Source organism: Mercenaria mercenaria, chromosome 11 (assembly GCF_021730395.1).
Source record: "Mercenaria mercenaria strain notata chromosome 11, MADL_Memer_1, whole genome shotgun sequence".
NCBI lineage: Eukaryota > Metazoa > Mollusca > Bivalvia > Venerida > Veneridae > Mercenaria > Mercenaria mercenaria.
This window is the reverse complement of record NC_069371.1, coordinates 61969148-61982038: the sequence shown is the minus strand read 5'-3', so window position 1 is coordinate 61982038 and position 12891 is coordinate 61969148. Positions and strand designations below refer to the sequence as shown.

The 12891-nt window shown below is 31.5% G+C and overlaps 1 protein-coding gene across 1 annotated transcript in view; it reads right to left on the bottom strand.

Annotated features, from left to right (window-relative positions):
* Positions 1–221: 221 nt before the first annotated feature.
* Positions 222–12891, bottom strand: part of LOC123532202 (uncharacterized) — a 31604-nt gene continuing 18934 nt past the window's right edge. The window contains exons 5-6 of the mRNA XM_045313580.2: positions 1245–1360; positions 222–651 (exon numbers count right to left, since the gene is read on the bottom strand). Of these exons, the coding sequence (XP_045169515.2) occupies positions 555–651; positions 1245–1360 (213 nt within the window). The 3' untranslated portion in view covers positions 222–554. The remainder of the gene's footprint in view (positions 652–1244; positions 1361–12891) is intronic.

Genomic DNA, 12891 nt, shown 5'->3' with positions numbered 1-12891 from the left:
TTTGAGGCCTTTTAGCTTTGCATTATGATCAAAACAATGGGGCAACTTGATAATCGTCAAACCACTGAATTTATTTTAGACATGTTGACAGCTGAAATCATCAAAGCTATGGAAGCATGCGGCGCTTTGATCTTTCACTGCCATTGTTGTTTTATCACGATGAAAGTAAATGAAAAAATAAACGTAAACCCCGGCGGGAAGCGGATCTATTAGATTGCTCGCTTTATTGCACAATGCATTTATTACTGATAAATTTTATTTTCATTTCATTTTTCAAGCCAAATTAGCACTTGTTGCCGCTAACTTTAAATCAAATATTTTTATCAATGAGATATAAGCAATTGCTGAAAGAAGACACACGTCATTCTATTAAAGGCTTCAAACGTATTAACATTAAGAAATGTTTATTTACCTAGATAAAGTAACCAACAGCTCATTATCTTTTATTTTAAACACAATTTTGTCTGCACCATTTTTTCTCCTATTTGTATATTAAATTTGTTTATTAGCACATATAACCACGAGTGGTTTTGTATTGCTACATAAAAAACACTTCAGAGCTCATCATAACGTTTGTCATCCTTGCAGATCTTTACTTTCATTTTCAGCACCACAGTTGTTAGCGCCACCATAAGTGCAAATGCAACAATACTGGAAGATAAAACGATACAAAATAAGAGACTTGTGGAATTGAAAAAAAAATGTTGAATTAGAGCTTTTTAAGTGCTATTACTTGTATTTGATTTCTCAGTTCGACCCTTGCTCTAAGAACTGAACATTTAGACTGCTTTAAAATCTAAATCAATAATTCGTTCAAGGTACAACCCATTCTGAATTGACATGATGTTTACATACGTTCAATATATACTTTAAAGATAATTGTTTGAGTAAAATGCGTTATTTTGCTAAAAATGAGTGTCCTTAATATTGCAAAGAGGACGTCCCCCGCTAAATCACCCCAACAATATTTACTTATTCTAGTCTATTTTTATTGTCTACCCCCTTTGAATGTCAAGAAACAAATTTCATATTAAAGACCCGACGATCCATAAAATCCAGTCACTTGGGCTACTGTGTATATTTCAAGTTACTGGTGCTTTTAGCAAATGCTTGTTGGTATTATAACCTTGCAGTAGTTTTCTAATTTCTAAATCCCATAAAGGTCCATGACCTATGGAATCCATAACCAATAGACTCTATGACCAATTAAGTCCATGGCCAATAAAGAAGAAGGCAATACTCACGAGACTGTGATGAGGCCCGCTTCTAATGCAGTGTTATGGGACGAGGATGGTTTCGGCGTAGAAGAAACTATAGGTTCCCCTTGCGGACATGCCAGTGGACTGCGTAATTCAAAATACTGTAATACAAAGAAGCATGTCGGTACAACAGCATGGAAAGCACTGTAACATAACCTTGACCTGCAAAGTTGTATTAGGCTCAAGTAGATTTTGCAACGAGGCACTTGCGCTGAGTGTGAAAACCATGGTACTGAATGCATTATTGCGGGCCAAGGTACTGTTTGAATTACTCTTATATATACATATACCTACTTCTGATGTTATGTCAGCTGAAATTTCTACAATTTTCGATAAATAATTCTTAAAACTCGTTCGAAACAGCGATTAATCAATCTTTTCGAAGCATGGAACGTCGAGACGCTATTATAACGTCATTTATGACGTCATATTTGACATTACAACTTTAAGCAAGTAGTCGAACTACTGTAAAATTTTCCGGATAGGACTTGAGTTAAATACAGAATTTTGTATTCATTAGTGAAATGCATCCTGTATATTAGACAGAAAAATCCTAGGTATACAAAAAAGATGTATAACTGATGTTTGTTAAACGTAATATTGATGTTTGTAGCAGTTATTTGGAATTGTACTTAATTGCACGCTCCTACGCAAAGGAATGTTTTAATTGATTAAGAGTATGTAAAATGAACACCCATTGCAAGAAACAGCTAATGATATCGTGTCGGTATAAATAAAACACATACCACACTCGCGAGTTTTAAAAGAACGCAATAAAATATCAATGAGGTGACATGTGCATGAGCTTACATGTGTTGTGCCTTTGGTCAAAGATTGCGTGCGGACATGTGCATATAATTAGAAAGGACCAGATATTCCCGTGATGCCAGGGCCTTTTTCTTTTAAAGGTATCAAATAATCATAATGAGCAGTATGCGTGATGGAATGCTTTATGGCTAAATTTCGCATCTAGTATAATTATGTTAACTGGTGGCGTTATTTGCACCAACACAGTTCATAGTAATTAAACTTTAAAACTTGTCACGGTCGTAGATTCAGTAGATATAAGAACTATTTATTCTGTTTTTCGTAATTTGCTTACACAGCTAACCACATTACCAATATATTACATGTTTGTGTTAAGTCAAATAACGAAGTAAGTGAAAAGACGCGTGGCAGAATAGTGTACATTTGTATAAAGCCGGTGTAACGTTGTAAACTGACCCTATATAATAATGACCCCCCGGTCATTATTTTATATAGAATAATGACCCATTTCTATAAAATACTGACCCCCCCTATATAATAATGACCCCCCCCCCCCCCCCCCACCCTCCCCGATTTTATCTATAAAATATTGACCCCCACCTAACATACTCTTTATCGATTTAAGCCACTGTCGTATTTCTACTGCTTATATTTGTTGTTGTTGTTGTTGTTTCTGCTGTTGCTGCTGCTGCGTGTACAACTGACACAACAGCAGTATATCTTTGAGGCCCCGCTAAGAAATAAACGTACATCTATTTAAAAATGAAATTTAAAAGGGTTTTTATTTGAATTATCATTGTTGTACATAAAGAGAAATATAACAATAGTAGAAGATTTACCTAAGTCGTTTTAAGGTTACTATAGAAATAGAGAGAACCGATATTTATGCAGGAGGATAATTTGGTTTTGTTTACAAACAGTGTATTATCATCTTATACTAGTCATCTGAATGTTTGTTTTTGAAATTAGTCCAGCGAAAAAAATAAGCCATTTTACTCCAGATACTTAAATCTTTCATTAATTGTACGAAACAGCCCTTTGCTAAACAAAAAAGGAATACAAAAGATCTGGCCCCGTGTTCACAAAACATTTTTCGGTCTCAGCTGAGTTTGAGTTTGAAATTTTAATATCAATTTTACTAAAACTTAATGGTTAAATTCCAACTGAGACTGACCATCATTACTGGATAGTCACTTGAAAATAGTTATTAACTTAAAATTTAGTTTTCATCAGGCCATTAAGATATAAATGACAAATAAAGTTTCATTATCAAACTCAGCTGAGACTGAAAATGTTTTGTGAACACGGGGCCTGAATCGTACAAAATGAAGGAGAGGTGCCATTGTATATGAATGCCAAATATCAGGGCAATACGGTATCTTTACTTTTCGACCATTATTTCGTCGACCGACGTCAAAGAAAACTGGCAAGCCACCTTAATTTACTCTATTCTTCGAATTGCGGTGGCAAAACAACGCATCTTAAAAAAACAGCTATTCTAGGCTTAAGTTTTATTTTTCCAAGATGTTTCCAAGATTCTTTAACAGTACCTTTAATTTAGTACCTTTTATAGCCTCGTAACTTTGTGACATCGCATTATATGCAAGGTATAACGTATAATTATGTTACGCATACATGTGAATAATTATTAATTTACCTTCTCTATACAATGTAGTGTAAGCCTTCTGGAACTTATAATAATGGTGATCTTGTCCGAAAATTTAGAGGAAACATCATTTTGTTATTGCATCCTACATGTTGCACTTATTTCGTAATAGCATGGGCTCGCGGGCTCATTACGAAAGAATGCTGTTGACAGTAAAATAGTTCATTTTCTGGAGTGCAAATTGTAAAAAGGCAATTTATACATGGAAAAGCACAATGTTTTATGCTTTCCCTGAAAGTGATGTCAAATACTCTTAACCTTCATTATGTCACCTATATATCACTCACATATACCTCCAAAAATATGCGGAACTGGTATGAGGTAGCCCAGTGGTTTTATTACCTATGACGTTCCTCGTCGTTAGAAATTATTTAAATTTCAGTATGTTGTTGAAGAGACATCCTTCTTTGGATTTGGGGTATTTTTGTTATTTTTCAGGCGTTTTTAAGTAGAAAAAGTCAACAATTATATCAATATAAGGCATAAAATATGCAAATCGGTTGTTGAGAAGTCCCACGTTTTATGACCTGTGACGCCCATGACAATAAGATGTTGTTCTAATTTAGTATAATATTGAAATATAGGCATTCCTCTGGAGGTTTGTGTGATTTTTGTCACTTTTCAAGAGCTTTTAAGTAACATGTATTGAGCAATTATTATACCACTTTATAACAGTCAAAGCCATTGCACTTGCACAATATGTTAACTAAGTTTCTGTTACGACACCCGTCGCGATTTATATATAAAGTTGTAATGTGTTTTTAAAGAAACCAGAGAAGCCAGGACCACTTCTTAGAAAAAAACAAGGGCTGCAGTTGAATGACAGCTATATCTCCCGGAAGTTCCATTTGAAAAAAAGGCCACAACTCCAGAACGGGTTGAGAAAATCCAAGATTTGTTTCTTCATTTACAACTAAGCATTAATAGTAGTAATCCCTGAAAGTTTGAATCGATTCAATCCTTTAATGAATGAATAATGAATAAGGAGTTGCGGTCACAAAAATTTGCACTGTGTTATATATATATGAAAGAAAAAAGCAACAAAGGGCCATAACTCCCGAACAAGTAGAGCAAATCCAAATTTGTTTTCTTCCTGCAAAACTAAGCATCAGTAGTAGTAATCCCTGAAAGTTTGAATCAATTCCGTCCAATAATGAATGAGGAGTTGCGGTCACAAATATGTTGCACGGACGCACGCACGACGGGTGCCATAACCATGTTCTCCTCCGATGTCTATCGATGGGGGATAATTATGTTGTAAGTGTACCTTAGATGGGTTAGGGTTAGGGTTTAGGTTAGGGGGTCGTTATTCTATAGGGGGTCACAATTCTATGTGAGGGTCATTTTTCTACGTGTGGGGGAGTCATAATATTATGACCCCCTGGTCATAATATTATGACCGGGGAGTCACTATTCTATATAAAATAATGACCGGGGGGTCATTCTTCTATGGGGGTCAGTTTACAACGTTACACCGGAAGTGCGTTTGTTTCGGGTTTTTTTGTTGTTGTTGTTTTTTCGACCTTTATTCCATCTTTTGCCTACTGCATTTGTGACGTAAACTTGTTAGTTTTGTTGGATTTAAACTTTAACCTGCTGGCTGCAAGTGATTCTGCCTTTGCGATCTGTGTAGACCAAGATCAGCCTGCACATCCGTCCGTGCAGGCTAATCATGGTTTTCACTGTTCGCTATTTAGTCAGTAATTTTTCAGTGAACACCCCTTAAAATAATAAATGGTACTGCCCAAATAAAATGATGGACCAGTCCATTTTAGAAATTTAGCAGGCTAAGGGTTAAGTGACACAAACGAAGTTTAAGTCATGTGGCGATATTCCACCTTTTAATTGTTGATATAGACCAAAGGCTTATTTTAAGCGTGGACAAGGTAACACTGTAGAACCACCGGCCTCCCGCAAGCCAGTTCGATGGCTGACTCACAAATCGACTGGTACAAGGTTCGAAACTACATAGCTGTAGCACTATGGATTCAAAGTCAGCAGAAGTTGAAACTGAATATCTACTAGTCAAGTAATATGTCCTCACTAATAACCAAAATAAGAAGATTCAACTGCTGTAAGAGATCATCTGAATACATATTTTGCCTTTTAGATTAGAGAAGAAAAATACCTCTCCAGAACTAGATTTTTTTATAATCGCTAAATTCTGTGTCATCCGAAGTCCTACATAAGAGCAATGTTTTATTTCCATGTTCAATTAAATCGCTCGAGATCTGGTCTACAATAAAATGGCACTTGAAAAGAGGTTAGATTTCCCCTGAAATTTCTGGAAGATCTTTTTATGTGAGCTAAAGGAACGAAATTAAACTGCACCGGGCTGTGTTTTGTGTTCGATATATGTCTTTTACATTGAAATTATCCGAGCAACTCCGAAAAGGCTGTTCTGCAATCTTTCAATTAAAGGTATACCAGTTACAGCCGAGCTTGGGTCATCAGGTATGTCATTTAAAAAGTGAGGAAATACAACATGTATATAATTTTTAAAATTAAGGAGTCCAAGTTCTCTCTTAATGATACTCATAGAAGGTAGTTTTGGACGTGTGGGGTCGTAAATTACATATGACGGGACGTCAATCAAGGATCCATATCACCATAATAAAAACACACTGCTAAACCAAAATTTGTATCGTACTTTATGGTAACAATGTATGCAATAAACTCGGCGATATTTGACCTTTCTATGTCGATTCGCCGTAAAATCTAACTATACAATAAACGAACCAATTGTCTAAGGGCCTGATAAATGGTTATCGCATGCAAAAACTACATTTGTGATGAACTTAGCATTAGGATTACGATAAAATATAAAAAAAAAATAACTCCGAAAGCTTCTATTTTGGCAATATACACAAAACAGTCATAACTTATCTCTTTAGAAAATACTAAAAATTATTAGGTCATTTGACTTCGTTTTCTACACAATCGTTCATAAGTAGCCAATATGTTAAATTAAGGCTGACACTAAAGTTATGAATGAAGATAAATAACAAGGCCAATTGAAGAATGATAGATTCCCTGTAAACATAAGCAGTTGTATAATAGTATATGAGCCGCGCCATGAGAAAACCAACATAGTGCGTTTGCGACCAGCATGGATCCAGGCCAGCCTGCGCATCCGCGCAGTCTGGTCTGCATCCATGTTGTTCGCTTTCAAAGCCTATTCAGCTATTGCATTTGGAGAAACTGTTAGCGAACAGCATGGATCCAGATCAGAAAGCGCGAATGCGCAGGCTGGCCTGGATCCATGCTGGTCGCAAACGCACTATGTTCATGGCGCGGCTCAAATAATTCTTGCTTTACTTGTCAAATATAAAAGCAACATTATCGAAAACTTTTGAAAGACCCTAATATAAAGAATAGCATCCGATGTTTCAGCGACTCTGTACATGTATGTATACATATTAAACATATAAATCAACAGAAAATAAGCGTAATAATTCCAGCGTATTTGTACAATCCATTCAGTCTTTGGCGATAAGCTGGTCTGCAGTTCGAATCGCAAACCGCCATTTTGCGATTCGAACTGAAAACAGATTTTGAATTTCGCAATTTTTATTTTAATTGCAAACTAATCTTGTACTTTTCAAGTGAGTTTGTATTTTGCAATTCAAGATATGATATATTGAACCGTGGTTCGGGTTATCAGAAAGATGATATTATCTATTTTGATTTTAATTGCAAACTGCAAAATAGTTTGCATTTTGCAATTCGAATTTTAAACTGATTTTTATTTTGCTTTTCTGGGTATTATATATAATACACAAAAACATTTTCTTAAGGCATTTCAGGCTTTAAAATTGAACATTTCTGACAGTTTTTTCTTCATTTTTTAGAATTATTTTGCAATTCCATTATATAAAAACTGAACCGTGTTACAGTCTCAATGAGATAAAATTTTGTATTTCTGGCTTGAAAACTTAGCAAAAAGCCATTTTGTGCTTCTTAACTTTGAATTTCAAACTGCAAAATATTTTTCATTTTTGCAAATCGAATTGCATTACGCAATAGAGACTGGAATGTTCCATTTTTAAGCGTGACGTGCCATATGATATCATGTGATATTAATTAACTTATAAGTAGTTTATTAAATACCGCAGCGGAGCCCTATTTCACCTAATTTAACATTTAGTCTTTGGTTCGGACTGGCCAATGCCAGACAATTTAAAATCCATAGGTTTTAAACCAAGTAAAAACCAACTAAAAAGTTTTAAATACATATGATATAGATGAGTTTACAGAATAAAATATATTGTTTGAAAGAAAGAAGATTTACTGATAATATAAATCCTCATTATGTTACAACAAAAAACGGGAGAAAAATGATAAGGGCTACTTGTTCATCTTGTGGTAAAATGAAATCAAAGTTTGTTAAAAGTACAGGGGGTAATTTAGATATTCACAAAGCAATGTTACCTTTATTACCTAAGAAAGGTTTAACACTTCCAGGATATAATTATTGTGGGCCAGGAAATCCCCTAGATAATGGACCCCCTGTCAATGAACTGGATGCAGTATGTATGGACCATGATTTTTGCTATGACAGTGGTGTAAAAAAGGGTACATGTGATAAGCAAATGCTTTCCAATTTAAATAAAACTAAATCAAAAACATTTGGAGAAAAGATTGCAAAACATTTAGTTGTGAAACCTATAATTAAAACAAAATACAAACTTGGGCTGGGACAAAAGTCAAAAAACGGGAAAAGGGGGTAGAGTATACCCCCGGAATCACATGGAGCGATGAATTAGCAGAAGAATTACACAAACCAGTTAAAAGAAAATTTAGGAAACGAAGAGTGATAGTTAATGATATTGATGATACTTGGTCAGCTGATTTAGTTGACATGCAAGCTTTTTCAAAATATAATAAAGGAGTAAAGTACTTGTTAACCATTATTGATATATTTAGTAAATATGCTTGGGTTATTCCATTAAAGAATAAAACTGGAGAATCTGTTACTGAAGCATTTGAAAAAATAATTTTAGAAGGACGATTACCAGTAAATTTATGGGTAGATGAAGGAAAAGAATTTTATAATAAAAAGTTTGAATCATTTTTAAATAAAAATAAAATTAATATGTATCATACATTTAATGAAGGAAAGGCTGTAGTAATAGAAAGATTTAATAGAAGTTTAAAAAGAATAATGGGGAAATATTTTACAGCAAATAATACTTATACTTATTTAGATAAGTTGCGGGATATGGTTGATAAATATAACAAAACAAAACATTCTAGTATAAAAATGACACCAACCAAGCTAGTAAAACTTAAATAAAGTACGTTTACTTTAATTTATATGGTGATTTAAAGATACCAAAGAGTAAAAAAAAATTAAAAATTGGTGATCGAGTTCGCTTAAGCAAACTTAAAAGACATTTGAAAAAGGATATACACCAAACTGGACAGAGGAAATATTTATAATTTATAAAATTAATAATACAAATCCCAGAACATACACTATAAAGATTTAAATATGAAATAATTCAAGGTTCATTTAAGAAAAAGAACTTTTAAACCTACTACACAAGAGGTTTTTAGAACAGAAAAAGTTATTAGACGAGACTATAAGAAAAAACAAGCTTTAGGTAAAAGGGAAAAAGGTTATAGTGAAAAATTTTAATAGTTGGGTATCATTAGTGAATTGGAAGAAATTTAATTTTAAAAAAAAATATTATAAAAAATGAGTAATAAAAATTTAATTTCTAATAATAATGGAAATAGAAACAATAGATCAAATTAAATTATTCACTTAACTAAACTAGCTGCTGCTTACAGAAAAATTTTAAAAATTTTGTGGGAGAGTAAGTACCGGATTATATATTACAGCAGGTGTTTTTGGTTGTTCAGCTGCATTAGCACTTGTTCCACTATTCATATTTGTAGCAGTTGCTGGCGCTGTTCCATCATAATTACCATATTTACTAACAAGACTAAAACTTGACGACAGAAATTTATTTTAAAAGCACATCATCACAAAAAAAAACAACTTATAACAAAAGCACGGATTGCAGCTTTAGCTGTTCATGACCCTAATGATCCTGGAAAAGTAAATAAGAAGAAGAAAACAAGTTATTCAGGATATTTTTACAATACTATTAGAAATGCGAAAGAAAAAAAATATTCAATGCCTTTTGAAACGTATATGAAGGAATTTAAACTTAACGGATATAAAAGTAAAAAAGAAGAAGAGCTGTATTAATTTTAATTAAAGATTTTTTCTATAAGTATTTTATAAAAATGAGAAAAATTATATCAGTTGAAGGTAATATTGCATCAGGAAAAAGTACGTTTTTAGATATTATTAAAGAATATAACCCTAATTTTAATATAATTCCAGAACCAATTCACGAATGGCAAAATTTTATGGATTTTGATTAAAAATTCATATAACCTTTTTGAACTTGCTGCTAAAGAACCTTCCAAATATTTATTTCCTTTTTCCCCTAACAACTTTAAACAGTCATATAAAAATGTTATCTTCTGCTAAACGTTTGATGGTGTTTCTGTCCTTGAACGTTGTTATTTAACTAACAGTAAAGTTTTTACAAAACAACATCACGCCCAACGGTGCTAAAAATGACCCCGAGTGGGCATATACAATCTTTTCTTAACTGTTTAAATATTATAAAACCATACGGAAAAAACCCAATTGATGGATTTTTTTTATGTTAAAACCGACCCAGAAATATGTTTTAAAAGACTTCAAAAAAGAAACAGAACGGAAGAAAACAAAGTTGGTTTAGATTATTTAGAAAAACACACAAATTAAAAACACAAGAATGGTTAAACAGAAGTTTTCAAGAAGGTATTAAAATTTTAACAGTTGATAACAATTTAGAAAAAATGACTTTAAAATCTTACTCAAAGATATAGATAATATAAACAAATTTCTCAATCAATATAATTTCATTAGGTGTGTTTTTAAAAGATTTTTTTCTATAAGTATATTATATATAGATGGTTAATGAAAGGTAGATAGAATGATTATGAAAAAAATTTAAATCTAGCACTTTAAGAGAAAAAAAGAATCCAGATAAAAATTCATATAAGAAAGTTCTTAAAAAAAGAAATGTTATTAAATCAAAACTTGATCAAATAGTTAGCGATGAATATAAAAATCACGTTATTGATAAATTACAAAATGTTATAGATCCTCTCTTTTAAAAAATAATTTATTTGAATGGGAACTGTGGTTGTCTATTAACTGAAGAAAAAAATGCTGAAAGATTATGTGATTGTCCCAGACCAAATAAATTCGAAACAATCCTAAAAAAGTTATTGAAAACCGACTGTGATACTAATGAAGAAAAAACATATAAAAGCAATTATGCAGCGTCTAAAGACCTTGGTTTTAATTCTGGGTTAATAACAATGTGCTGCAAAGGAAAAAACCGAGAAAAATCTGGAATATCAAAAACTAATGGAAAAAATATAAAATTAAATATTTTATTTCTTCTTAAAGATATTTAAAACTTTATTTATTTATTATTTTTTTAATTATTTTTTAATCCTTTTTTGCTTAACAAATTTTTTATTTTCTAAATTTAATAAAATAGATGGAAATCGAGAGATCTACAAAAACAATATTATAAGAAATTTGAAATTAAAATACATATAGACAAGATCCAAAAAATCAATTATATTTAACTATAAACGACTTTTAAATGAAATACTTAAATCTGAACTTAAAACTTTAAAAGGTATAAAAAAAACGTTGTTTTAAAAATAAACTTTTGCAAAAATGGATAAAACTGATACAATATATAAATCACTTATTTTCAATCAAAGGTTTTAGAATTATTAACACAAACGAAAAAAAAAAAACTTTACATCAAGCTTTTGATGAAATAATAAATAGAATTGGTAATTGGATTTCTGAAGGAAGTGGCTGGAGAATAGAGTCAGTTGATGCTCATTATATAAATAGTTTATAATATAGTCCATTGGCTGCTTCAAGTTATTTAGAATTACCAAAACCATTACAAATTCAATGAAAGGATTAAAAAAAATAAAAGAATGATGATAACGAATGTTTTAGATGGTGTCATTTAGCTTACAAATTTCCTGTAACAAAACATTCTGAAAGAGTTTCAAATTATAAAAAACAAAATAAACGATCTTGTTTTATACTGGAATTAAATTTCCTGTTACTTTTAAATCAAATACCAAAAATTGAAGTTTTAAATGAAATATCATTTAATATATTTGTTATGAAGAAATAGTTTTTTATCCATTGTACATATCAAAATATCATTATTCTGAAAGATGTGACATGTTATAATTACCAACGAAAAACAACAACATTATTTTTTGGATAAAAGACTTTAATAGTTTAAAATGTTTAAAAAAACCCAAAAGATCAACAAAAAAAACATTTTGTAAATCATGTCTACAAAATTTTTTCACAAGAAAAGAATATTAAATGAACATATTCCAAACTGTTTAGCTATTAATGGTATCCAAGGTGTAAAAATGCCAAAAGAGGGAAGTAAAGTACAATTTAAAAATTATCAAAAAGGGTTTAGCAGTACCTTTTGTAATTTATGCTGATTTTGAATCAATAACTAAAAAAGTTTAACTGCTTTACCATCAACTGAATCTTCATTTACTGAACCATATCAAAATCAAAATAGATTGTGGTTACGGCTATAAAGTTGTTTTTTTGTTATGACGATAAATATACTAAACCAACCCAGATTTTTAGAGGTCCTAATGCAGTTTATAAGTTTATTGAAAAATGCTTGAGGAAGGGGAAATTGTAAAGAAATATTTAGTGTTAACTTTAACAAAGAACAAAATGTCTAAAAAAAGTTTGAAAGTGAATTTGAAAAACAAAGTTTTGTCATATCTGTGAAAAAGAATATAAGGAAATGAAAATCCTGTCCGGGATCACTGTCATATAACAGGAAAATTCAGAGGAAGTGCTCAACTCAGAATGTAATATTAATTTTAAACTAACCATAAAATTCCTGTTATTTTTTCATAATTTAAGAGGTTATGACGGTCATTTTATTATGCAAAAAAATAGGGAAATTTAAAAAAAATTTAATGTTATTCCTAACAAAGGAAAGATAATTGGCATTTATGATTTCCGACTTGGTTTTTATGATTCATTCCAATTTATGTCTCAATCATGGATAACCTAGTAAAAATATTCCAGAAATTTAAATACACATC